General features: G+C 42.8%; 1 protein-coding gene across 2 annotated transcripts; it reads right to left on the reverse strand.

Annotated features, from left to right (window-relative positions):
• Positions 1 to 27,936, reverse strand: LOC127001102 (ovochymase-2-like). 2 transcript variants are annotated; one of them, XM_050865272.1, is made up of 14 exons: positions 27,837 to 27,936; positions 25,523 to 25,566; positions 25,300 to 25,406; positions 18,250 to 18,374; positions 7,834 to 7,946; positions 7,507 to 7,625; positions 6,990 to 7,037; positions 6,488 to 6,547; positions 4,395 to 4,563; positions 4,008 to 4,101; positions 3,514 to 3,694; positions 801 to 946; positions 372 to 489; positions 1 to 155 (listed from the first exon to the last, which is right to left on the reverse strand). In XM_050865272.1, exons 1-14 carry the CDS (start codon positions 27,891 to 27,893, stop codon positions 94 to 96), a joined length of 1,443 nt encoding a protein of 480 aa, XP_050721229.1. In that variant the 5' UTR covers positions 27,894 to 27,936; the 3' UTR covers positions 1 to 93. The 2 variants fall into 2 exon arrangements, with proteins under 2 accessions (XP_050721229.1, XP_050721228.1); XM_050865271.1 differs by having other exon boundaries at positions 6,488 to 6,550.

Raw genomic sequence — 27,936 nt, forward strand, 5'->3', positions numbered from 1 at the left:
TGCTGCATTATTTTTTATTGATATTGCACCAGTGACAAATTACGGCGATCTCCGTAGCGAGATATCAAGAAAGAGTTTCTGAAGACGAAGTGTTCAGGCTGCAGGTGTGCAGGTTTGAGATCCAGCTATTTTGCCCTCGATCCATGAAACATAAGCTGTGTGGAGGAGAGCAGTATGTATGTATATATATATATATATATATATATATATATATATATATATATATATATATATATATATATATATATATATATATATATATATATATATTCAGATTAAAAAAAATGAAGAAGCAACATGATATCCAGTTAGAAATCAAAACATAAAGCTATACGAGATGTCACGAGAGATCTGATAATGTGTCAACTTACTGCTGACTCTGGTGTAGACGCCGGGGTATCTTTGATCGGCACAGCCGTATCCCCAGGACACAACGCCGATCTGTTGCATGGAGCCTGAGCCAGTCACCATGGGGCCACCAGAGTCACCCTGAGATTAAAACCGTTTCTTATACATCAATGTACATTGGATGATTCAGAGCGGGGGCTCCTTACTTGTCTGTAGGTGTAATAGCCTAATAAAAATAGGTATTTTACACAAAAATGTTGGACTACTTACGAAATGAAATGACATGGGTAATATTTTCAGCAAAACGATTGTTTTTCTTTTTCTGAAAGGGTCAACGATGCATGTAAAATAATATTTTCAATAATTTTAAGTTTAAATGTCATGACAGCCAGTTTGTGTGACGTGGTGGTTGTGAAAATATAAATATGAATACACTGACTGTCCATTCATACCTGGCAGGAGTCTTTTCCTCCCTCTGACACTCCGGCGCAGATCATATTTGCGGTGATCTCATCGTCGTCGTAGCCAGTGGCTTTGCATGCTGCGTTGGTCATTGTCGGTACCGTCACTTCGTTGAGCTTGTACGGCTGTGATCCTCCTGTTGGCACAGTCAGTGTCGTAAAGAAATAATAGTCTAAAGCATTCTGTTGGTGGTTAGTTACTTCTGAGGAAAAAAAAATTGCGTGGTGAAGTCTTTTTTTTTAAATAAAAGTTATAATATGAAGCTGGCATCAGTCAATGTTATTGACCGCACCAGTCAAATTGCCCTCGGCACGGAGGTATACATATTATGGCGACAGTAACCCTTTTAGTGCAATATATTGTATGAAATTTATCTTCCCTGAATATCAGCGCTATAGTCCAGGAGAGAGTGAGGTGAACCTTGCAGTTGGGTATATACAATTTTTTTGCTGTTTCTAGTCCTCCTGGGTGTGCTAATGAAGAATCTGACGGATGCCACTTTAGCGCCCGTGGGCATTTTTTTTATTCACAAATTCAAAATGGTGGCCGGACCATATTTATCATATGGTACTATGCACAAGATCAAGAGGATACCTGCTTTAAATACCATGTACAAGCTGTCACTGTTATCATAATAACGTTTGTGAGTTTTATTTAACATCATACACATTCATCATGACAATACATGGACATAGTATGGGAAAAAAGCTACCAAAAAAGGTATAAAATAGCATATAACAGCAACCAAATGTATGACGCCAGCAGTGACTATAGCGTTCATCAGTAAGTTCTCTAGACTAACCATCATCAAAATATTTAAAATAAAGCTCTCTACACTTTACCACAATATGTAAGCTTTAAACATTTACATCCATAGCTAAAAAACAGAGATCAATTAATCCAGATAATCCTCACTGTCTGGTTCAAGAGGATCATCGAACATCTGCTTAACTGTATTTTCATTGTTGCACTTGTCCTCTGCTTGGCAGCTGCAGAATGTGGTGCAAGACATCTTTGCACTCTTACAGCTGCACTGCTTACGACTACATGGTGTGTTGCTTGTGCATCCACATGCGATAACTTTCATCAGGTCTGAAGGTGCTGCAGGCCTATACATTGTTACTGGGTAGGGGACCCCATTTCTGTTATGCCACCCATAGTCTTTTGCACTCACATCTGTTGGTTGCTGCTCATCAGCAGCTTTCCACAACATTGCCTGAAGGTGAGCTCGTTTCATGTGGTGAGTGAGTGCCTCATCTGTTGGCGGAAGAGAGCGGAGATTGGAGCACTTTTTTCTCTTTGTGGTGAAGAGCATGTGGCGAACTTCAGCCATGGTTGTGCTGCTCTTGGCACCATACAAGAAGCAAAACAGATGACGAGCAGTCTCCATCAAGATTTTTTCAGAAGTGTTTGGTTGACCCACTGGAGTAAGATCAAGGTTGCCATGTTTCATCATGACATTAATGGCAGATACTTTGCTTTTTCCAAAGGGGTATGAGACTGTGTCATACCCGGTAATCACATGCAAGGGAAAAAGCTGCAAGCTTTTATTTCCAAGCTTCCTAGCTGTAGCAGTTACATCGATAACTGTTCCATCAAATTTCCCCATTGTGACCTCCTGGGAGAGGTGGTGTTTCCAACAAAAGTACACCACCAGCACAAACACATCAGTGTCCTCACTCAGTACTTGAATGTGTTCCCTGCGTTGCTCAGTTGCCAAACGAAGAATGTAGCTGATGATGTTGATATCGGCTTCTTCATGTCCAGATTCTTCATCCTCCTGACCAATCATCTACACATTCACATCATCATCATCATCATGTGGTGAACAAAGAAGGCCAAAGAGTTGCTTTTTGTTGTTGACATTCTTCATGAGCACATTCCTAGCTGGCAGAGGAGTGGTCATTGTCATTTTGATGACTGGGGGCACAGCTCCAGATGTACGTCTCTTTCGTTCATGGGACTAGATGGATGCCTCCTAGCTGGTACCAGTCAAAGATAACATACACTTCATGACTTTCAGATACTGGTTTGCTGAAGTTAGTTGCCAGCTGTTCCACTGTTGAATTCTTTGGCCAGGAGTCGTGGTACAGCATTGCATTACCATCAATGATTTCAACTTCGGGCTGAATGGTTGAATGCTTCAATATTGCAAGATGGCTGACAAGAGAGGATTTGTTGCCTTTCCCCATATCACCATATTCATCGAATAGACTGAATGGGATGGGTACCAGTTTATAACTGAGGACATCCTTTAAGTCAAGGCCCCTGTGAGCACTTGTCACGAGCATTCTTGCGTACAACCTTTCTGTGTCATGCACTGTCTTGTCTCCGACTCTGATTCCTTTCTTCACTGTCTCCATAGTGACCACCTCTCTTTTCAGTGGTTCATAGAAACCTCCTGGTAATTTGCCCAGAAACCTGGTAGCCATATTCTGCCCAGTAGCAACAGCATTCTGGACGTTGACCTTGCTCTCTGAATATTACAACGGCAGACCAAATCGCTTATAAATGAGGGGTACTTATTTGCCCCTATAAAAAATTTGGCCCAAGGGTGCCAGAGTGGCATTCGTCGGATTCTTGTTCAGGACATGTGGAAGAGCAAAAAACAACCAAAAAACCTTGTATTTCCCTAAAGCAAGGTTCAGCTAAAAAAAAGAAAAACACCCGTCTCCTGGACTACTATGAAGTTTGGTCACTTGCCTGACTTGAGCGTGCCCCAGCCAGTGATGGTGGCCTGCACAGCCTCGTAAAGATTACCAGGTGTTGCAAGGCAAACCGGGGCGATTTTGTTGTTACTTGGAAAAGTGATGGGCTCAGCTAGCTGCAGTAGCGCAATGTCGTTGTCTAATATCCGCGAGCTGTAACTGGGATGCCTAATAGCCTGCGGATGGAAAAGAAGATATATCTCTTTCGTTGCAGCAACAGCTTACACTATTTTTTTCTTTGGTACTCGTCATATATTTCAAAATGGGATTTAACGCCAATGCCTAAGACAATATATTAGTTATTTTTGGATATAATATAACATATTCAATATTTCTTCTGTGACACAGTTTGTCTAAGGAGGATCTCACAGATTTGTAAAGGTCGCTACATTGAAATTGAGTCACATATGTTGTCAAACTGATAGGTTATTGAGACCCTTATATAGATTGGTCTTGATATTTGCTATTGTAAGGAAGACGAAGCGCAACCTGGGAGAGGCTCTTCCTTTCCGTGGCCGACGTATCAGATGATGTAGACCAGTCGTGTTCTCCGATAACTATATCTGTATCTGAGACGGTGTTGCTGCAATGTAATGATGCAAATTAATGCGGGAGAATATGGGGGAAGACTACATTTAGAGCACTGCGACAAGAGATTCTTAGTGCCCGCAGCATTAAAATCTGATACTAGGAATGGGATCTACAGAGTAACATTCAGCGAGGCACAACAAAGAGGATGTTTCCGCAGTCATGAGAAGGTGAAGAGTACTTTAAACTTTATGAAAATATAAATTTGCATTGCACTGTAAGTTCTTAATTTTTGCAATTTAATTGTTTTTAATAATCGGCTTTTTTAGTATGTATCTAGTTAGTTACCGATCAACACAGTGTGCGGCGGTAAGAATCCATTGGTTAGAGATGATGGAGCCTCCGCAGTAGGGCCTGTTACCACTCTTTGAGACGAGCGCCACCTGCCACGGATACTCGTGAAGGGTTGTTTCCTCGCCGCCCACGATCCGAGAAGCAGTGTTGCGCACGCCACAGTCTGCGGTAGTTTACAATACTGCTGTAGTTGGTATAATGTAGCCAAAAAATATTAGCATCATTTATATAAATAAAATAAAACAGAATTTATAGTAAAGCCCCAGAACGTGGAGTGTCGCGTCTGAGTTTTGATGTTCCATAGTGAAGACGGCAGAGGTCTGAGAAAAGTGACACAATTATAATAAAGTCGTTATCGATTCAGTTTGGCAGAGCTTACTGGTTACTTTCTTCCCCTGACTCATACTGCTGCCCGACACTGTCAGGAGTCTTTTGTTGGCAACGTACCACAACAGTGGAAAATAAGACATGAGGCATTGTTGACTTTCGATAGTATATTTTGCATATATATTGTTCTTCAAGGTACACCTGTTTTTAGGTCTTTAACACCACAATGAGAAGCGTATCCGCCTCGATACCTATTCTATTACCAACGTTCTAGTACACAGTCTTTTAAGTGGGCCATAGCGCGAACTTCGACCCAAGTCTGATTTTGCTGAGGTGCCCGAGTGTGCGTCGAGTTTCCCTGATGCATCCCTATTGGGCGAGTCTGCCGTCAGTTACTGGTGCAAAGCAAACCTACGAAATCCCCGCATCTCGATGGTGGAAGACACCCTTGCCCCTCTCATTGTTTTAGGGATAGCCATAGAGCTGCAGAAGCCGTGGCTTCCCGAAGAACCAGGAAAAGGATTACTCATCGAAGGGCTCTGCTAGTTGACTCCATGAACATGCTGATGTTAGACTCAAAATGTTTGTGAATACTGAGTTCCTTGCAACTCAATTAAACAGTGGGGGGCATACGCCGGAAGACGCGTCGCCCCGCCCACTTTACTACGCCAAGTCCGGGGGCTCCTCCGGGCAAGTCTCTATCCATGACCTTTTTGTTTCCTACTAACCTAATGATAGGATGTGTTAACCTGCACACAAGACACGGACTCTGTGGGCGTCTTCTCGGCCACCTCCACTCAGGATTGTTCCTTACAGAAATAACCCGATGAGCAGAGTCGACTTCTGGGTGGCGTGCCACATGTCCGTATAGCCAGGGATGGCGTTGACGGATTATGCGGGTGATATATGCCGAATTGGTGTTGTGAAATAGTCGATGGTTTAACACAAAGGCATTCCAGCGATATCCCATGATTCCGCGTAGACAATTATCACCGAAGGCAGCAATCCAGCTCCCCGGGACGTGATGTCATCGGGTACCTACTGTAGACTGGTGTCATGCAGGTAATGAACTGTTGCTAACTGTGGTATTGCCTTAATGTTTTAATTTTCATTTGCATTTTTGTCATTCTATTCACTTTTCTGATTATAAATGAGATATCATGTTCTGAGCCTCATGAATTCTGAACTTGTGGTGCCATCAATCAGTCACTCAATATCAATGTCCACGAACAGACAGTGTCCGTCCAAGTGGCCCATCAAGAGAGCCGACCCGCGCTACGAGCAGACGCTTGTTCTCGTGCTATCAAAGATAGAGAGGCAGCTCACAAAAAGTACAAGAGCCCTCACACTCCTGCTAATCATGATCTTTACATTTCCGCCAGGAGTCGTGCCAAATCTGTTCTTCGACTCATCAGAAATACTTTCATCAATTAAAAATGCCACAACATTGCTTCTTCTAATTCCTCAAGAGACTTCTGGCACCTAGCCAAAAATATCTCCTCCAACTTCACTTCATCTTCCCCTCCTCTCCTTTATCCTGACGTGTGTGTGTATGTGTGTGTGTGTGTGTGTGTGTGTGTGTGTGTGTGTGTGTGTGTGTGTGTGTGTGTGTGTGTGTGTGTGTGTGTTCATATAAATGAAATAGCTTGATGCACATTAATTTAATGATAACGGTAAGATAGTTTAGACAATGAGTGAAAGGTTAGGCTCCACCTGACGTGTGGTATCACATCCTTAATGTAGATTCATGGACTACTTACTGCAGTCGTCTGAAGGCGGTTCGTTGGTAGAATTGCTTTCGGTTGGTCCTTCTGAGCTAGCTGCTAAAAAATGAAACATAATGTAATAGTAAAACAAACACTTCAAATGTAGTTAAAAAATGAAACATAATGTAATAGTAAAACAAACACTTCAAATATAGTTAAAAAATGAAACATAATGTAATAGTAAAACAAACACTTCAAATATAGTTAAAAAATGAAACATAATGTAATAGTAAAACAAACACTTCAAATATACTTAAAAAATGAAACATAATGTAACAGTAAAACAAACACTTCAAATATACTTAAAAAATGAAACATAATGTAACAGTAACACAAACACTTCACATATATTTAAAAAATAAAACATAATGTAATAGTAACACAAACACTTCATATATACTTCTGTCTGTGTTCATTGTAAAATGGGTGTTTTTTGTATATAATTATGAAGTGGCCTCATAAGGCCTCTCACTTTAGTGCAGATGCATGCACTTACTAGATTCACTGGAACCTGCTTCGGTGGTGCTTCCGGTTGTCACATCAGCTGTTCAAATGAGTAGGTGAAATAGTATTGTTGAAAGGAAAACACATAAGTAGTTGAAAATATCCACACAGCCTGATATGTAGCCAAAAGATAAAACAACTGATTTAAGTATGATCAGAATTTTAGCAACATGTACTACACTCATGTGCGCAGTAATATGGAGGAGTTATCACACCTAAGCTTGTAGGTCGGCAGTGCTAATTTCCAGCCGAGTGAGAATACTTGTTTTTATTTTTTTTAATGATATTGTCCTATCTTTATTGGTTAGGCCGCAACATAATCTTCCCAACGCGGACATTGATACACTTTTAAGAAGAAGAAGTGTTTCCTATCGCGTTCCGAAAACACGAGTTTAATATATTTCTTTTGTCCGTTAGTGGAGTTGAAACATCGATAATCTCGGCGTCTCCCGATGAAGTGACGGAAATCAAGCGGACGATGCAAAAAGACTAGGATACACGGTACTTACATGAAGCCCATATCTCGCAAGAAAACCCTCTTGCAGTTCCTCTTCTGTTGGTTCGGAATCTGATTTGAACGAAGCCTTCCATATCAGTGATCGGTTCGATGTAACCAGTGCCGCAGAACCTGAATAACATGGTTCACATACTTTGAACATCCTCTAGATGTCAGCATATTGAAAAGAAGTATTCATTCTTTTAGTGCTGACATTTATTGAATTGATAATATTCACTGTAATATAACGAACTATAATTATTCTTATATCATGAAGTATAAACTGGTTGCATTCCCTTTTAAAAGATATGTTACAACTGCACAGATGCAATCCTTTTACCTGTAGTTTATTGTGGCGAAGTCTGTAAGATCCATGAAGTCTCTTCTGCAGTCACTGGATGATCTCACATCGAAATCATCACAAGAAAAGGAGATGGTAGAATCATCAGTGGTCTGCAAAACAAAATACTATATGTACTCGTTTGTCTTTAATTATCCTAGACCCACAATATGTCCACTATAACTTTTCCCATCAGCCAATTAATGACTTCAATCACCAAGTCAAAGCAGCCAAATACAGCCTTAGGGAAGCGCGTTCTACAAATATATATATATATATATATATATATATATATATATATATATATATATATATATATATATATATATATATATATATATATATATATATATATATATATATATATATATATATATATATATATATATATATATATATATATATATATATATATATATATATATATATATATATATATATATATATATATATATATATATATATATATATATATATATATATATATATGCAGGAATGAAACATCTCGTGTTGTGTTAGTCTCGTTACTGGTAACAATGGCCAGTTTCCCTGCCCCTTCCCCCCTCCCTTCCCACTTGCTTACTTCTCTCAAGCAGTGGCGCCGGCGAGGTCGATAAACTGGTGACTTTCCTGCAGGGCAGTGGTTCCTAAGCATGGGCCATGGGCCCTAATTGTCCATGGAAGAATTTCAAAGGGTCTATTGAGATTCTAATTATTTTTAAATTTATTATTTCTGGAAGTAGTAGGCATGCGGCTCTAATAAAATTTATACTACTGTACAATGTCCTTGAAGCTTGAGGTTTAAATGTTAGAATTTCTCTTCATTAGCTAACACCAAGAGTGTTGTCAAACTCACGGCCCACGTGACAAATTTGGCCCTTGGGATGGTCATGAGTGGCCCGTTGCGTGTTAGGGGTCCACATGTTAAAAAGTGAGTGGAAAACGGGAAATGGAACAAGAAAGGTTGGGAACCAATGTTGTACGGGATCAACTGAATCAGAGTTATGATTTTCATTGCTTCAACTGATGGAGGTTAAGATTTTTTAAGGTATGCTTCGGTATGACTAATTGTAATGAAAGGTGTCCATTGTTATGTACCCTTATTGTAAATTTTCATAATTACTTAGTATCCCCCCCTCCATGTCCATTTTCCCACTGACATAACTCTGCGATACACCCAAGTACAAACACAGTGTGCATGGTATGTATGTATGTATGGTTGAATGAATGTTGTGCGTTTTTTTGGATGTAAAATAATATTGAAAAACTAAATAAACATACAAAAAGTTGACAAACAACAAAACATATAAATTAGCCACTGAACTGGCCTAATAGCCACTATCGGCTTATGAAAAAACCCGGCGAAAACAGAGCTGAAGTTTCTGTCGATTTCTCCAGTGACGGGCAGAGACGAGCCGACCACGGGAGACGCCATTGCCTGTGCTTCCTGTATAACGATACCCCACGAGGTCTCAATCCTGGTGCAGGGCAGCCGTTTGGGCAGCGTTTGGCCTTCCTTCAACCCCCTAGCTTCACATTCATCGTACGTTAAGCAAATCGGACCCATCTCCCATCACTAGTGACTCATCTACCTGTGATTCTCAGCAGGCGCGAGAGAGGAACGCTTCCCGTGTTCAGTACTCGTGTATGGAGCTGACGACCGGGCGGGATTCATCAAACCATTTACCGGACCTCTGTTTGGTGAGTTTCGCGGTATCTCCGCCCACCCGGTTAATCTGCATTCATCAACCACTTACCGCACCCGTGGTAAGGCCAAAAGTTACCGCGGCTCCGAGCACCCGTAACTGAGTTACCGCAGGCGTGGTAAGCATGTAGACACTGCCGCGGCTTATGTTCGGAGGCGATTTTGAGCCTATGTATTTTTTACCTCGTGACGTGCCCTACACCATCAGAAGCAGAAAAGCATGCAGATTTAGGATCTGGGCTTATAGAAGCGATGTGACGAAAACCAGCTGAGTACGAAGGAGTTGAAGATAAATAAATGCAAGAAAATGCGTACTCCCTATTCATTTAACTTTGATTTTCGTATGTGTATATACACATTATTGTTACAATTTTATGCTAGTGTGATGTAGAATTTTCTCAGAAGATGATGGTGGTCTCCATTTTTCTCTAAAATGAATGTCGGGGTCAGGAAACGGGGAGGGAGTGAGGTGTGTGAAGTCGTCTGTTTGGGATGAAATGGGCAGACCCGTGCACGGCCTCAGGCCGGCTTCACTTGCAGGCCACACTCTATAGTATGTAAGTCTGTGGAACTGTCCACCCACATGACTTCCCTACTTGTTAAAACACTGCAGAGGGAATATAATGTTCTGTCTGTGACAGTCACCTCCCGTCTCAAGTCTCCAATATTCTTGCTGTGGAGTTTAATGTAAAATATTGTTCTGACCTCCTCCACACTACTCACGAAGCCACTCGAGCGATCACGCCATTCACCTCAGCAGCCACAGCTTCCCACGCCCACACCCATTGCTTGACTGCACCAGTGAGGCTTGATGGCAATGGCCCCCTAGCATTGCCCCCTAGCCAATTTTGGTTGCGAGGGGTGAGTATTGGCAAACATTAGAATAATACCCAATCTTGTGATAGCGAGGCACGCAGCTGGCGTTAGCGACGGAAAACTATGAAGGTAACATTCAAAAATGTTCAGAATATAGCTAGGCTACATATGCGAGTATATTTTTATTTCAAGGATAAATATACAAGTAACGTGCATTCATTCGTAAAAAAAACGCATTTAAACTGAGGGATCCCCACGCTAATTATTTGTTTTAAGGCAGTATTTACGCCTGTACAATACACATGTCTTGATTTTGAAGTCTGTGTATTAGTAAACAAACGACACGTGAAAGCTGAAATACAGCATCAAAGGTCGCACGTGATTGGCTATCCAGCCCAACCAATCGTTGCTAGGGTTGCTACCGTTGATGAATCCCGTGTTTGAAAGATGCCGCAGCTCTGGTAGCGCTCCGGTAAATCTGAGAGATACCGGAGGCGTGGCTGGTAAGATTGATGAATCCGGGCCATGCCCAGCGGATGCACTGCCCGTCCTAACTAGTTATTCCAATGAGTGGGTCAGTGTCTACGCCACTACAGAGGACCAGAAAATTTACTCGCCAAAGTACGATAACAAGTCCCTACTTTTCCTTGAGCTATCAACAGCAAAGAATTGCGTTAGTTACCAGTTTCACAATTTAATGATTCAAGAAGGTTTTGCTGGTTAGATAGGATTGTTGTTGCGATATACTTGTACTTCCAACGTAGTTGTGTTTCACATAACTCCTTAAGCTACGGTTACACTAGTCAACGAAACGCTTGGAGTCCAACCTTAACCAGCTGTCCATCCAATTCTATCTTTGGACGAGTTGTTAGACGAGTCCAACCTTGCCGTTGGAGATGTTTAGGTTTCTGCCTTTCCAACGGCGTTGAGACGAAAAGAAGAATAAGAAGAGGAACAACAACAACAACACATGTGCCACGCTGTGAGCTGCTTTCCCGGAAGAAAGAAGCCAATTGCCATCACGGCGAGAACAGTTGAAGTTATTGCGCGTAGGGAGAAAAAATGTTTACACCGCAACGGTAGTCAAACGAATATCTGCTTATTGCCACTATATACATTCTATAAAATTTTATTCCTTTTTTAAGATATTTTTATACTAATAAATGCTTCATCTCTTATGACTGGATAAACTGTATACTTTCTTTTCAAATAAGTCATAAATATGAATACTGTATAACATACATCTTCAGTTTTCTTCCCTTGGATGAGATCCAAGGGAAGGAGTACAATACTACTGGGCGAGGGATCTTTCCTCCAACCCTGCGCTTGGATTCCAAACGAAATCCTCCAACCTTGGACGAAATTCAAGCGAATCGTTGGAATCCAACCATTTCGTTGACTAGTGTAACCGTAGCTTTAGACTAAAGACAGATCCTCTCTTCCCACACCACACAACATTCACACAACATACACACCTTTTCCCAAAATTTTAAATTCAAAATGGCGCACCTTCACCCTGCCTCGGAGTCCCCGCCTGGGGGGGAGGACCAGAAATTCCCCTTGGGAGGACTCCCCTGTTGGCTGCCGACTTGAGAGGTGTCTTGATAACTCCTCGAACCTCTTTCTTATCAATTTCTGCAACATTCACGGTCTTCGTTCTAATTTTCATTCTGTGGAACACTATCTCTTCTTCCTCACCGAAACACAGGTTTCTGAGGCTACAGACAGCAATCTCTACTCTGTTCCCTCCTACTATCTCTATCCTAAGTTTCAATCCAAAGCTGGATGTTGCGCCTACGTGCGCAACGACATCACTAGCTCTCGTCCCCACGACCTTTACTCTTCAGAATTTTCCACCATCTGGCTAAGACTTTATTGTCATTCTCTTTCTAAATACATATCTGCCGTTTATCTCTCACCTAACTCTACTATGTAAAATTCTTTGACTACTTGAACTATATAGTGGAGCACATCTTGACCCACTCTCCCTTCGCCGAAATCTCCATCTTGAGAGATTTCAATGTTCACCACCAGCTTTGGCTTTCATTCTCTCTAACCGGCCAGCCTGGTGAACAGGCCTACAACTTTGCTCTCCTCAACGATGTAGAGCACTTGGTTCAGCACCCTACACGTATTCCCGACCGTCTAGGAGACCGGCCCAACATACTAGACCTCTTCCTTACCTCTAACCCTTCTGCTTACTCTCGCAAACTTTTCTCTCCGTTGGGCTCCTCCGATCACAACCTCATTTCTGTATCCTGTCCTATCTCTCCTGTTCACCCTCTGGACCCACCGAAGAGGCGATGCTTCTGGCATTTTGCTGCAGCTCGGTGGGACGACCTGAGGATGTACTTTTCCGATTTCCCGTGGAATGATTACTGCTTCCAGGAGCGAGACCCCTCTGTGTGTGCCAAGCCCCGCACAGAGGTGATTGTCTCTGGAATGGAGGCACACATTCCACGTATTTTCTCTACTCCTCATGCTAAAAAGCCTTGGTTTAATCATGCTTGTTCTCGTGCTATTAAAGATAGAGAGGCAGCTCACAAAAGGTACCAGAGCCTTCTCACTCCTGCTAACCATGATCTTTATATTTCTGCCAGGAATCGTGCCAAATCTATTCTTCGACTTACCAAAACATCTTTCATTAATTAATAGAAAATGTCAAAACCTTGCTTTTTCTAAATCTTTCCGGGACTTATGGCATTTAGCCAAAAACATATCCAATACCACTTCGTCTTTTCCTCCTCTCCTTAACCCTGACGGCAGCACCGCCGTCTCATCTATCTCTAAGGCTGAACTCTTTTCTTAAACTTTCTGTAAAAACTCCACTCTGGACGATTCTGGGCATATTCCTTCTACTCATGCCCCCTCTGACTCCTTTATGCCTGTTATTAAGATTCTTAAGAACGATGTTTTCTATGCCCTCTCTGGCTTCAGCTCTCAGAAGGCTTATGGACCTGATGGAGTGCCTTCTATTGTTCTTAAAAACTGTGCCTCCGTGCTGACACCCTGCCTGGTCAAACTCTTTCGCCTCTGCCTATTAACATCTACCTTTCCTTTCTGCTGGAAGTACTCCTTCATACAGCCTGTGCCTATGGCCCCGTTCACACTGTGCCGACTCGGGGCCACGACAACCCACAACTCTAGGGTACACGAGGTCTTGGGTGTTGATGTGAAAGGGTCGGGCATGTCTTGAAAGAAGTCTTGAGACTGTTGCCGAATGCTGCGCCGACGTCGTGATGGGAGTCTGGAGTCGTGAGGGATAGCGCAGAAAAGTATTCCATGCTAAACTTTCACAAGAGTCGGCAAGAGTCTGGACCAACCGTCACTTCCTGTTCATGTCTGAGGGAGGTCTGAGACAGTCGTCAAGACTGTCATCAACAGTCTTGGCTTGTCTTGAGACAGTCGTGACGACTGTCGGGGCAATTTTTCAAATTTTTACCGTATCCTGTCGGCACAGTCGTCTGTGCCGACTACTTAAGATAATGAGGTTCTGTCGTGACGACAGTCTTCGCCTAATAAAGGACGTTCGTGACGACTGTCGGCTCAGAAATATTGGCTAACACTGCCGCCATCAAGAATTTTTTATTTTGCAATCAGAAGCACAATAACAACTTCTGGGCATGGTTACGTTTCGCTGGCACAAACTTGGGAGCCGCACAGTACGCACGCACTCCTTTTGCCTCGATCTCTCTTGTGTTGAATGACACAACTAGGGTTGCCACACTGAGGTCAGAAAAATGTGGAACATCTCACTCTCCAATACGGAATAGATCCATATTTAAAGGAACGGGTGGCAATCCTAAACTTTCTCGAGCATGCAATGAGTGACAGCCGCAGCACGCTGCTGGTGGAGGCAAGAGGGAGGGGGTAGGGACGTTACGTCGCGTATTTTACACGTATTTTAGGACGAACCTTTGGCAAATTTTACGGGCTGGTTTTGTGATTAACCGAAAAATGCGCTCACTACAATTTTAAGATACTGAATTTTATCTGCTTGACCATTCAGATAACAAAATACCGTACGGAACAACTGCCGTTCCGTATTGGTTCAAAACAGAACGATACATTTCATTCTCGAATACAGAGCGATTCCGTATTTTAAGGAACGGGAAGGCTGCCGCCAAGACAGTCGCCAAGACAGTCGCGAAGAGCATCAGGAAGACCGTGGGCCAACTCCTTGGCAACTGTCTGCCAGCTAGTCGGCCAACCAGTTGACAGAGAATCTGGAAGACTGTCGTCAAGACCGTATGCGACTGTCGGCCAATCGGTCGGCAGATTCGTGGTTGTCGTAGACATGGCGCCTTTTGAAAAATTGACCGTTGAGACTCGTCTTGAGACTACTTAGCATCATGTCGCAGACATTCTGACAACTAGTTGCCCGAATGTCCCAGACAGTCGGCAATCTTGGTAGCCGACACCAAGACGCCGAAAAAATCTTGGAGCGTGGGAGCCGACTTGTCAAATGCAGAAGTCGCTGGGTTGTCGTGGCCCGGAGTCGGCCTAAGAAGGGTGACCGCTCCAATCCTTCAAACTACCGCCCTATAGCTTTACTTTCCTGTCTATCTAAAGCTTTTGAATCAATCCTTAATCGAAAGAAGAAGCACCTTTCCACTTGTGACCTTCTATCTGATCGCCAGTATGAATTCCGCAAGGGGCGCTCTACTGGCGATCTTCTTGCTCTCTTAACTGACTCCTGGTCATCCTCTCTTAGCCGTTTCGGTAAAACTTTATCAGTTGCGTTAGACATATTGAAAGCTTTCGATAGAGTCTTGCACAAGTCTGCTTTCTAAACTGCCCTCTTTCGGATTCTATCCTTCTCTCTGTTCCTTTATCTCCAGTTTCCTTTCGGCCGTTCTATCACCGCTGTGGTAGACGGTCACTGTTCTTCCCCTAAACCTATCAACAGTGGTGTTCCACAGGGCTCTGTTCTATCACCCACTCTCTTCCTGTTATTCATCAATGATCTTCTTTCTATAACAAACTGTCTTATCCACTCATACACTGATGACTCCACCCTGAATTATTCAACTTCTTTCAACAGAAGACCTTCTCAACATGAATTACAAGACTCCAGACTAGAGGCTGCAGAACGCTTAACCTCAGACCTTGCTATAATTTCTGATTGGGGTAAAAGGAAGCTTGTGTCCTTCAATGCCTCAAAAACCCAATTTCTCCACATATCAACTCGACACAATCTTCCAAACACCTATCCCATATTCTTCGATAACACTCAGCTGTCACCTTCTTCAACACTAAATATAGTTGGTCTATCCTTTGCTCAAAATCTCAACTGGAAACTTCATATCTCTTCTCTCACTAAATCAGTTTCCTCGAGGTTGGGTGTTCTGTATCGTCTCTGCCAGTTCTTCACCCCCGCACCGATGCTTTCCATTTATAGGGGCCTTGTCCGCCTTCGCATGGAGTATGCATCGCACGTGTGGGGTGGCTCCACTCACAGAGCTCTTCTGGACAAAGTGGAGTCTAGGGCTCTTCGTCTCATCAGCTCTCCTCCTCTTACTGATAGTTTTCTACCTCTTGAATTCCGCCGCCATGTTGCCTCTCTTTTTATCTTCTATCGATATTTTAACTCTGACTGCTCTTCTGAACTTGCTAACTGCATGCCTCCCCTCCTTCCGCGGCTCCGCTGCACTCAACTATTCACTCTAGCCCATCCCTATACTGTCCAAACCCCTTATGCATGAGTTAACCAGCATCTTCACTCTTTCTCTTCTTTACACTGGAACTCTGGAACTGCCTTCCTTCGTTTCTATTTCCTCCTGCCTATGACTCGACCTCTTTCAAGAAGAGTGTATCAAGACGCCTCTCCATCCGAAATTGACCTCTCTTTTGGCTACTCTTATCTATTTTTTGTTGCGGGAGTGGCAAGTATATATATATATATATATATATATATATATATATATATATATATATATATATATATATATATATATATATATATATATATATATATATATATATATATATATATATACTCTTTGTTGCCCTTGAGCCGGCTCTTTTATTGCAAAAAATTAAAGATTGTCTGGTTGAGCCGAATAACAAATCAGCCCAGCGCGTCTGCTACTTGGGACGTCATACCTCCACACTAAGCAGCCAGACTATTTGATAAGCCTTCCTTAGAGTACGAATGTAGTGTTAGTCGTGTAGTCTAGTCGGTGGTGAAAAAAATAATATTCAGATATAACTGAATAAAGATGTTACTACTAAGAAAGATTTTGGTTTTGCTTGATTTCCCACAGAATAAAAACATTTTTATAGCGAGTACAGAAAAGATGAACAGCTGAAATAAAGTTGTTGCTTGTATGCGCATGGACGTGAACGCATATAAAAGCAACTTTCTGATTTGCGCTAGACATATCGAAAGCCTTCGATAGAGTCTGCCACAAGTCTTTGCTTTCTAAACTGCCCTCTTTCGGATTCTATCCCTTTCTCTGTTCCTTTATATCCAGTTTCCTTTCCGGCCGTTCTATCTCTGCGGTGGTAGACGGTCACTGTTCTTCCCCTAAACCTATCAACAGTGGTGCTCCACCGGGCTCTGTCCTGTCACCCACTCCCTTCTTGTTACTCATCAATGATCTTCTTTCCATAACAAACTGTCCTTTCCACTCATACGCCGACGATTCCACTCTGCATTATTCAACTTCTTTCAATAGAAGGCCATCCCAACAGGAAGTACACGACTCCAGACTGAAGGCTACAGAACGCTTAACCTCAGACCTTGCTATAATTTCCGATTGGGGTAGAAGGAACCTAGTGTCCTTCAATCTGCCAAACACCTATCCCCTATTCTTCGACAACACTCAGCTGTCACCTTCTTCAACAATAAATATCCTCGGTCTATCCTTATCTCAAAATCTCAACTGGAAACTTCACATCTCCTCTCCCGCTAAATCAGCTTCCTCGAGGTTGGGCTTTCTGTACCGTCTCCGCCAGTTCTTCTCCCCCGCACAGTTGCTATCCATATACAGGGGCCTTGTCCGCCCTCGTATGGAGTATGCATCTCACGTGTGGGGGGGCTCCACTCACACAGCTCCTCTGGACAGAGTGAAGTCTAAGGCTCTTCGTCTCATCAGCTCTCCTCCTCCTACTGATAGTCTTCTACCTCTTAAATTCCGTCGCGATGTTGCCTCTCTTTCTATCTTCTATCGCTATTTTCACGCTGACTGCTCTTCTGAACTTGCTAACTGCATGCCTCCCCCCCTCCCGCGGCCCCGCTGCACACGACTTTCTACTCATGTTCATCCCTATACTGTCCAAACCCCTTATGCAAGAGTTAACCAGCATCTTCATTCTTTCATCCCTCACGTTGGTAAACTCTGGAACAATCTTCTTTCATCTATATTTCCTCCTGCCTACGACTTGAAGTCTTTCAAGAGGAGGGTATCAGGACACCTCTCCTCTCGAAATTGACCTTTCTTTCGGCCACCTCTTTTGACCCTTTTTTTTTTTTAGGAGCAGCGAGTGCCCTTGAGCTGTCTTCTTTGTAGTAAAAAAAAAATTACGAGTTGCTTCATTATGCTTGGTGATTATTATGAACAAAGAAGGAACGTACCATGAATACATAACAAATTAACAAATCAGTTCCAACTCTGTTTTTAGCAGCAACACAAACAATATACTAAACAACAGCACCCACTACAACTTGGAGCCCTTTTAAGAAGACTAGCGCACACATATGACAGACCACTATCTTAATGAGGAAGGCTAAAGATAGAACATTCATTATGATGCAATAGTTGATATTGTTAGCAATGTTGTTATGTTACTGAAAGTAAATCATGACATATGTTTTTAGGATGAGAGGAATTAATAACCTCCTAACAGGAACGGTTCAGGCAATATGCAGCCTCTTCAAACACGAAACTTACCTCGAAAGTCCAGTAGCAGTCGTGACCGTTGGGATAATTGTCTGGGTAGTTTTCTGACTGAATAACTGCATAACCTCCTGCAGACATCGTGTAATCACTGCATTCGAGAGCCGACTGCCTGGTATCTGTGGAAAGTGCACCGTATGCAGTTGTCACAAAAGTGATTCCTCAAACTAATAAAGTATTTATTATATATCATGATAAATCTGCATGGAAGATTCCAGTAACAGCATGGCAAGACATGGCTGAGGGTAACAACAACAGGTTCACATATGTGACTAGACAAAATGATCTGAAAAAAAGTTATTTGCATTGATTGGGAGTAGGCAGGCAGACACCTTCCGAAACTCTGTGATGTATATACAGAAGGCGAGGGTGTTCCTTAAGCCTAGCAAAGGCCTCTCGTCTTCACTTTCAGTATCTCTGTTGTTTCAGTGAACAGCTATAATTCAGAATGCTCTCTAATGACAAGGATTTTCCATCCTTTGGGTAAGACTTAATTTTTTTTTTTTTTTTTTTACAACAAAGGAGACGGCTCAAGGGCAACAAAAAGAGTGTAGAAAAAAGCCCGCTACTCACCGCTCCCACAACAGAAAAAAGTAAAGAGTGACCAAAAGAGAGGTCAATTTCGGGTGGAGAGGTGTCTTGATACACTCTTCTTGAAGGAGGTCAAGTCATAGGTAGGAGGAAATGCAGACGAAGGAAGGCTGTTTCAGAGTTTATCTGTGTAAGGGATGAAAGAGTGAAGATGCTAGTTAACTCTCGCATAAGGGATTTGGACAGTATAGGGATAAGCTAGAGTAGAAAGTCGAGTGCAGAGGGGCCGCGGGAGGGGGGGAGACATGCAATTAGCAAGTTCAGAAAAGCAGTCAGCATGAAAATATCGATAGAAGATAGAGAGGCAACATGGCGTTGGAATTTAAGAAATTTGAGACTGTCAGAATGAGGAGGGGAGTTGATGAGACGAAGAGCCTTTGACTCTACTTTGTCCAAGAGAGCTGTGTGAGTGGAGCCCCCCACTCATGTGACGCATACTCCATACGGGGGCGGACATGGCCCCTGTATATGGATAGCATCTGTGCGGGGGAGAAAAAAATTGGCGGAGACGATATAGAACGCCCAACCTCGAGGAAGCTAATTTAGTGAGAGAAGAGATATGGAGTTTCCAGTTCAGATTTTGAGTTAAGGATATACCGAGGATGTTTAGTGTAGGAGAAGGTGCCTTGAAATGTTTTTGGAAGATTATGTCGAATTGATAGGTGAAGAAATTGAGTTTTTGAGTCGTTGAAGGACACCAGGCTCTTCTTGCCCCAATCGGAAATTATAGTAAGGTCTGAGGTTAAGCGTTCTGCAGTCTCCAGCCTGGAATCGTCTAGTTCATATTGAGTTGGCCTTCTATCAAGAGAAGATGAGTGATGCATGGTAGAGTCATCGGCGTAAGAATGGATAGGACAGTTCGTTTTGGAAAGATCATCAGTGAACAGCAGAAAGAGATGGGAGATAGAACAGAGCCCTGAGGAAAACCACTGTTGATAGGTTTATGGGAAAAACAATGACCGTCTACTACAGCAGTGATAGATCGGTCAGGGAGGAAACTGAAGATAAAGGTACAGAGAAAAGGAGGCCAGTCATCAAGTCAATAAACCTTGCAGGAATTTTACTAATCAAAAAAGTGTCCCATAGTGCCTCACGATGCAATGAATCAAAAGCCTTCTTGAGATCGACATAGGCTGCGCGTAGCCCCTGTCGGTATTCATCCAGGTGTTGCGCTAGGACTCGAAATGCCAAATTCCGGTCAAATGTTGACCTAACGGTCGTGAACCTCGAATGCTCATGAAACTTTAGCTGATAAACTCAAATTTGCATCAGCAGCAACAGAATGAAGACTTTTCCGGCACACTGAGCAGTGTAATACCACGGTTGTTTTTGCCGTCCGGTCGGACCTGTTTTCTTTTCAAATAGGTAAACCAACTCCCTTTACTAGTCAAGAGGAATGGCACCGGACTGCCACACGGCAGACAACATAGCATGCAACTCATGGCTCATGGTTTCACCTCCTGCTTTAAAGCATCTCAGAGCATCTCATGCCAGAGCAATAGAAACAAACAAATAATTCGGAGCCATCTCTCTCTGTGAATGAAAGTCGACCAAGGCAATGAGTGTGTCACATGAGGGGCACTGGTCAGCTACGGAGTCGAACTTGGCAAAGGAAATCTCTTTCTCCTCAAGTTCACATATCTTGGTATGGACGTAACCTGTAATAGGCGATATAAAGCTCAAAGCGTGATTCAACCTCTCCAGCATCATCATACGCTCATCAGCTGGAGTTACTCCAGCAACAAACTCAAACTCAAACTACCGTCCTATTGCTTTACTTTCTTGTCTATCTAAAGCTTTTGAATCAATCCTTAACCGGAAGATTCAAAAGCACCTTTCCACTTCTGACCTTCTATCTGATCGCCAGTATGGGTTCCGCAAGGGGCGTTCTACTGGTGATCTCCTAGCCTTCTTAACTGACTCTTGGTCATCCTCTCTTAGCCGTTTCGGTGAAACTTTTACTATTGCGCTGGACATATCAAAAGCTTTTGATAGGGTCTGGCACAAATCTTTGCTTTCTAAACTACCCTCCTACGGTTTCTATCCTTCTCTCTGTACCTTTATCTCCAGTTTCCTTTCTGACCGTTCTATTTCTGCCGTGGTAGACGGTCACTGTTCTTCCCCTAAATCTATTAACAGTGGTGTCCCACAGGGTTCTGTCCTATCTCCCACTCTTTTTCTGTTGTTCATTGATGATCTTCTTTCCAAAACGAACTGTCCTATCCATTCCTACGCCGATGATTCCACTCTGCATTATTCACCTTCTTTTAATAGAAGACCCCCCCTTCAGGAACTTAACGACTCAAGGCTGGAGGCTGCAGAACGCTTAGCCTCAGACCTTACTATTATTTCCGATTGGGGCAAGAAGAACCTGGTGTCCTTCAACGCCTCAAAAACACAGTTTCTCCACCTATCCACTCGACACAATCTTCCAAACAACTATCCCTATTCTTTGACAACACCCAGCTATCACCTTCCTCAACACTAAACATCCTCGGTCTATCCTTAACTCAAAATCTCAACTGGAAACTTCATATCTCATCTCTTACTAAATCAGCTTCCTCGAGGCTGGGCGTTCTGTACCGTCTCCGCCAGTTCTTCTCCCCTGCACAGTTGCTGTCCATATACAGGGCCTTGTCCGCCCTCATATGGAGGATGCATCTCATGTGTGTGGGGGCTCACTCACACAGCTCTTCTGGACAGAGTGGAGGCAAAGGCTCTTCGTCTCATCAGCTCTCCTCCTCATACTGATAGTCTTCTACCTCTTAAATTCCGCCGCAATGTTGCCTCTCTTTCTATCTTCTATCGATATTTCCACGCTGACTGCTCTTCTGAACTTGCTAACTGCATGCCTCCCCCCCTCCCGCGGCCCCGCTGCACTCGACTTTCTACTCATGCTCATCCCTATACTGTCCAAACCCCTTATGCAAGAGTTAACCAGCATCTTCACTCTTTCATCCCTCACGCTGGTAAACTCTGGAACAATCTTCCTTCATCTGTATTTCCTCCTGCCTACGACTTGAACTCTTTCAAGAGGAGGGTATCAGGACACCTCTCCTCCCGAAACTGACCTATCTTTCGGCCACCTCTTTGGATTCTTTTTAGGAGCAGCGAGTAGCGGGCTTTTTTTTATTAATGTTTACTTTTTTGTGCCCTTGAGCTGTCTGCTTTGCTGTAAAAAAAAAAAAAAAACCAGAGGACTGCAGTCTGCTAAAAAATGGCAATAGGTTCTCCATTAAGACGGGCATCATCGGTCTGCCCTGACCATTACTGTAGTCGGTTCACCAGAGTCTGAGGTGTTGCATTATCGTGCGCTGGCAGCCTGCTGTCGAGAAGTGTGTCCAGTTGCATGTATAATATATCATAGCCTACGTATAGGATACAGTCGTCTTTATCAATAATATGCACGCAGCATTAACAAACACCGTCAGTCGTAGTCGATTTTGAGTCGCAAACACCTGTTTCGTTGATTTACAAGATCCCTGATTATATTTATTAAACAGCCTTGGCGCTGTCCGCCACCGAAAAAATATGCAGGATTTATATCAACAAAACAGATGTGTAGGTCATTACAAATAATTTTGAACTCAAAATCAACTATAATTGACCGTATTTGTCATTGTTGCTAGCATATATTATCCACGCAATCGGACACGCCGTGGGACAACAGGTTGCCAGCGGACGATGATGCACACCTCAGACTTGAGTGAACCGGCTGTAGTGATAATCCGCATAACTGATCTCTGCAACGACAGGTCTCCTCGTCTCAGAGAGCTGCACTGTGTCGACTCTCAGCTTCCTGAATTTATCTGAAAGAAGGGGTAGTCGCGGATCCTCCGATAGCTCAGGATGTTTCAGGCACCCACATGGAGAATGTGCCGGAGGTAAACCCCGAGTCTCGCACGACTAGCTCGTCTCCTCTGCACCACCCTGGCGGCCCTATAGAAGAGGGGGTGGGTGTTGTTGGCGGGTAAGGGGGCTGACCTACCGATTCCTTCCTGCATCACTGTGCCTGTCATTTAATTCATTAAGAATGATGCTATCTCTGCCTTATTGCCGGATTCCATTGAGGGATTACACGGACCCGATGGAGTGTTTCCCATTATAGAAACGTTGCTTCAGTGCTGACACCGTCTGATCAAACTCTTCCGTCTCGTCCTTTCATTGGCTATCGCTGGTTCCTGCTGAAAGTGTGCCTAGATACTAAGTAAAAATGCGGTAGAAGTCGGGGCATTATTTTCAGGACACAGATAATGTTTTCATTGGCAAAATACGACTACTTTTGTTTTCTTGGGTAACCTTTTCTGCGCAAACCAGTAAAAAAAACTATTTTGGGGGGTAATTATATCAGAAATACACCCCGCGGCGCGCCCCTCCCCCCTCTTACCCCCCCCCCCAACACTCTCTCTCTCTCTCTCTCTCTCTCTCTCTCTCTCTCTCTCTCTCTCTCTCTCTCTCTCCTAGTAGTCACGAATTATTTCTAAACTTAACCAACCCAGAGTTCTATAAGCGTACGCTCGCTTACGGGGTATACATAAAAGAATTGTCCTTATACACTTAAAGCCTGCCGATTTGCATCGATAATACGCCATACAAGCACACGAAAGACAAGCTACGGCTTTTCAAATATCTATAATTCATTTAAAAGGTTTCTGGCTTTTGCAACTGCAATTAAAGGGTATTTAAATAATTTACTGCGTGGAAATAACGATTTGTGTTCGAAATGATATGAAATGGTAAATATTAATTTAGCAAGGCTATTTCGAATATTAGGCTACCCATATTATTTACACGCGACAATTTATCAAAGTTCCTATGAATAGACACTTGCAGAGCCACATGCCATTTCATGTACCTGCAGTGAGATGAGTCATAGGTATTTAAAAGTCAATAAATCGTTCGAGTGTGACCTGACAATACTGTTTGATACACGCTTGTCTTCCGTGTGCTTTTATGGCATATTATCGATGGAAATCGACATGTTTGCGGTTTATAGCAGAGGGATTGAGTGTTCTTTGTATACACAAACATTCAGATATATCACTGAAAATAAGAAATGCTGATTATACACAGTCACGAACTATCATTGCGTAGGTGACACATCTAGGTTCGCGAGTGGACAGATGGAATGAACGTTATTATGAAACCGACTATATACTCACTCACACTTAATGAGACGAGCTGCGACACGGGAGGGTGAGATTGACTGCGCTTCCAATTACGTATGTTATTAATCCAGTTTGAACATATTTTTTATAACATTTCCGATGCTCAATAGATTAACCTGACACACTGAGTTATAAACACTATGAAATATATGTTCCGTGTACTTCACCGAGCATATCGACCAAATATGATATGTGCCTGATTAGTGAAACCGGTGCAACACTTCAAACTGCAGCCCCATTGTTGTGTTCTCTTGTCTTCCTTTTTAAAGCTATTAAGTCATTCCTTAACGGACAACTTCTTTCGTCTTGACTTACACCAATCAGAAGTAGTGTTCCGTAGGGCTCCTTATGTCCCACTCTGTTTCAACTGTTCATTAATGCTTTTCGATTTCAAAAGAAGCTGAAATACCCCCACCTACCCCAGACTCTATGCTGCATTGCTCAGTATTGAAGATATCCACCAACAGGAATGTCATGATACACGACTGGATGTTACAGACTGTTTGACGCGTCAATTTGGTATCGTTTTCTAATGAAGCAGAAGGGACTTCATGGTCTTCTGTGCCTCAAACACTTAGTTCTTCATGTGACAACATAGCATTCAAATACCCATCACCTACTCTTCGATAACACTCAGCTATCTTCTTGCACATTTCAACTGTAAACTTAATATCTCATCTTTTGATAAAAACAGCCTCCTCCACATGCTGTACATTTACAGTGGTCTTCTCCTCCCTAGTACTGCATGCATATCGTGTGTGGAGGGTTCTATACACAGCCCTTTAAGATAGGCAAGAGCCAAGAAAACTCTTTCGTTTCATCACCTCTTTTCCATTTACTGATAGTCATTTGTCTCTCTTAATTAAATCCCAACGCAGTGTTGCCTCTCAATCAATGTTGCATCGATAATTTCATGCTGACTGCCCCTTTGAACTTTTGAACTCCATGCCTCGATACCTCTCGTCGCCACGCTGCACAAGACCTTAGCTAATCATTACACTGTGAAACTTCTTTCCGCTTGTATATTCTGAAGCAGCCTGTTTGTTTTTGTATTTCCTTCTGCCTATAACCTGAACTCTTGCAAGAAGAGAGGATCAAGGCTCCTCGAGAAATTATTATGACTCTGTTTTGGCGTTCCTAGACTATACACAATCAGCAGCTGTAGGGCTATAGCGGGCTTTTTGCTTTCTTTTCTTTCCCCATAGCTGCCTCCTTTCAAGACACATTGATGGAAACTCTTTCAACTGAATGTTCGAATCAAAACGGCACATCAAGTTGAACTCACCTCCTATATGTTGCACGGAAATTCCGTTCCCCCTCATGTGGCCATCCTTTGGTTGGACGTGACTCCCGTTCCCCCGTATAAGGTGTAGGGAAGATACTGGGAGCTCCCTGCAACAATTACTGTTGTCATCAGAGTCTACATTGCGATTGCTGTGATGTTTGTTTATGAATAAGCCAGTCAAAAGTCAATGGTACGTGATTCCCTCATAAACTCTAAGACTTACCTGTGCAGCGGGAGATCCCGGGCATAGCAGCCTCCCCACATAAACTGCAAGGATGCAAGGATGTATTAATACACAGTAGATTTCTACTCATATGTAGACCTGACTCAACAAGGGTATGATGATAAACACACTTATGATTGCAGCAAACGTTACAGAGATGACGCGAGTAATATATTTCATTCATGTGTGTGTGTGTGTGTGTGTGTGTGTGTGTGTGTGTGTGTGTGTGTGTGTGTGTGTGTGTGTGTGTGTATGCACGCTTATGTGTGTGTGTATGTGTGTGTGTGTGGGGGGTCTATGTGTGTGTGTGTTTGTGTGTGTGTGTGTGTGTGTGTGTGTGTGTGTGTGTGTGTGTGTGTATATACACGCGTCTGTGTGTGTGTGTGGGGGGGGGGGGGGTCTGTGTGTGTGTGTGTGTGTGTGTGTGTGTGTGTGTGTGTGTGTGTGTGTGTGTGTAATTCACCACGGCCTGATCACGAGTTGGACTTGCTTTCGCCAGGACCTCACACACCACACACCCCATCCCCCTTGCTCAAGGGGGCACAGTAACCACTCTTAGCCAACCGAAAAAAATCCGGCCTGAGCGGGACTCGAACCGCCGCCTGTTTGGCTGTTAAGCCTCCAGCGCAGCGCTCTACCGATTCAGCCATCTGAGCAGTGTGTGTGTGTGTGTGTGTGTGTGTGTGTGTAATTCACAACGGCAGATCACGAGCAGGACTCGTTAGCGCCAGCATGTACCCTCCTGATTAGAGCTAAGCTTATTATAATCGATATCTAGGTACTGCCGGGACCTCCACACACCCCATCCCTCTTGCTCAAAGAGAAATAGTAACCACTCGTCAGCAGAAAAATCACAATCTACGCCTGCCAAGCGGCGAAGCCAGGCAACGAAGAGCTTAAACACTGAGCTACCGGAGCGGTATATAGGGTGTGTATTTACCTATTTATAGTAGACAAAGCCTGAGCTCAAGCTCGGATAGTCTTGTCTCCCAGTCTATGTTTGTCCAGCTTTCCCTTCATTTTATGGGCAGTGACGGCTTCAACATTGTCTTAGTTTAGATCATTCCAAACATTCCATACACTCCTGTATCGAAAACTGTACTTGTTTATGGCTCTCAAACAAGTCCCCTTTCTCAATTTATTGTTCTGTCCTCTGAGTTAATTTCTTCCTGCCATCTCGATGAAATAATTTATTTCCATCACGTCAGTTAAACTTTTATTCCTGTACAACGCTATCAGGTCTCCTCGTTATATATATATATATATATATATATATATATATATATATATATATGTATAGATATATATATATATAGATATATATATATAAATGAAAATGAAAAATTAGTTATTGGGAGCATTGTGAATTATTGTGAACGGAAACTATTAGTTGATGAGTAACCCTAATTAGTATTAGAATAAATACATGAAAAACATATCGTGAAAAATATGTTGAAGAGGATGTGGCTGGTATGTAAAGTTTTAGGTAAACATAAATAGCATGAGTGTCACTTTGGAACGCTTCGAGAAGAATGGACACATGCAGTGTTTCTTGCAAGGCCTTATGATTGAATGCTGTTTGGAAACTTGGTGCCTCACAACTGATCTAGAGAAAAAAGAAAAAAAAAAGTGAATAAAGTGGAATGAAGGTAAAAATGTTGGAACACAATCACGATCTAAGATGAAGCAACTAGCATCTAAGAACCAGGAATAGCGAAAGGTTTACGATGAACTAATCCCAGTTAATAAAACAAATTGGAAATTGAATCAGGGAAGAAGCCATAAGTAGGAGCATTGTTGGCACTTCGTTAGGGCACACCTGCATTACTTTGAGTCTGTGGCTGGTAAAACCCAAATACCCCAGAATACAGGGGAAGGATGACATCGAGTATACCGCGGTTTACCTTCCCAGGCTTCCATAGATACAGGTATATCGATTAGTACGAACGGAGGGTTGAAGTAAGTGGTGAGCTTGGTGCTGACTGCCCGTGCAGGAATCTTACCTGCAGATTTTCAGCAGGCGTACTAACCAGTACAGCACAAGGGCACATACATTACTGTTAGTATTGATGCAGAACTACCAAAGTAACAATGTGACGATTCAGAATTTATTGAAGGTAGAGAGAAGTCAATTGAATAGGCGATTTTTTTTATGGACCATGCAGGACATATGAGAATGTTGAGCAATTCTCCATTTTTTAACAAATTATCAAAGGATGATGCTGATTATTTGATGACGTGATGATGTTATTTCAAAATATGACCGTTTCAGAAACAAGATTAAGGCATATAATCTCATCAAGAGGTAACTCACTGTGAAAGAAGCAGCCAGGGACAGCAGGAAACAGCGCATAGTGGCGTTATGCTGCATGTGTCAGATAGCAGAGACGCCTAGTGACTTACTAGTGTCTAAC

Source organism: Eriocheir sinensis, chromosome 20 (assembly GCF_024679095.1).
Source record: "Eriocheir sinensis breed Jianghai 21 chromosome 20, ASM2467909v1, whole genome shotgun sequence".
In the NCBI taxonomy this organism is placed as follows: Eukaryota; Metazoa; Arthropoda; class Malacostraca; order Decapoda; family Varunidae; genus Eriocheir; species Eriocheir sinensis.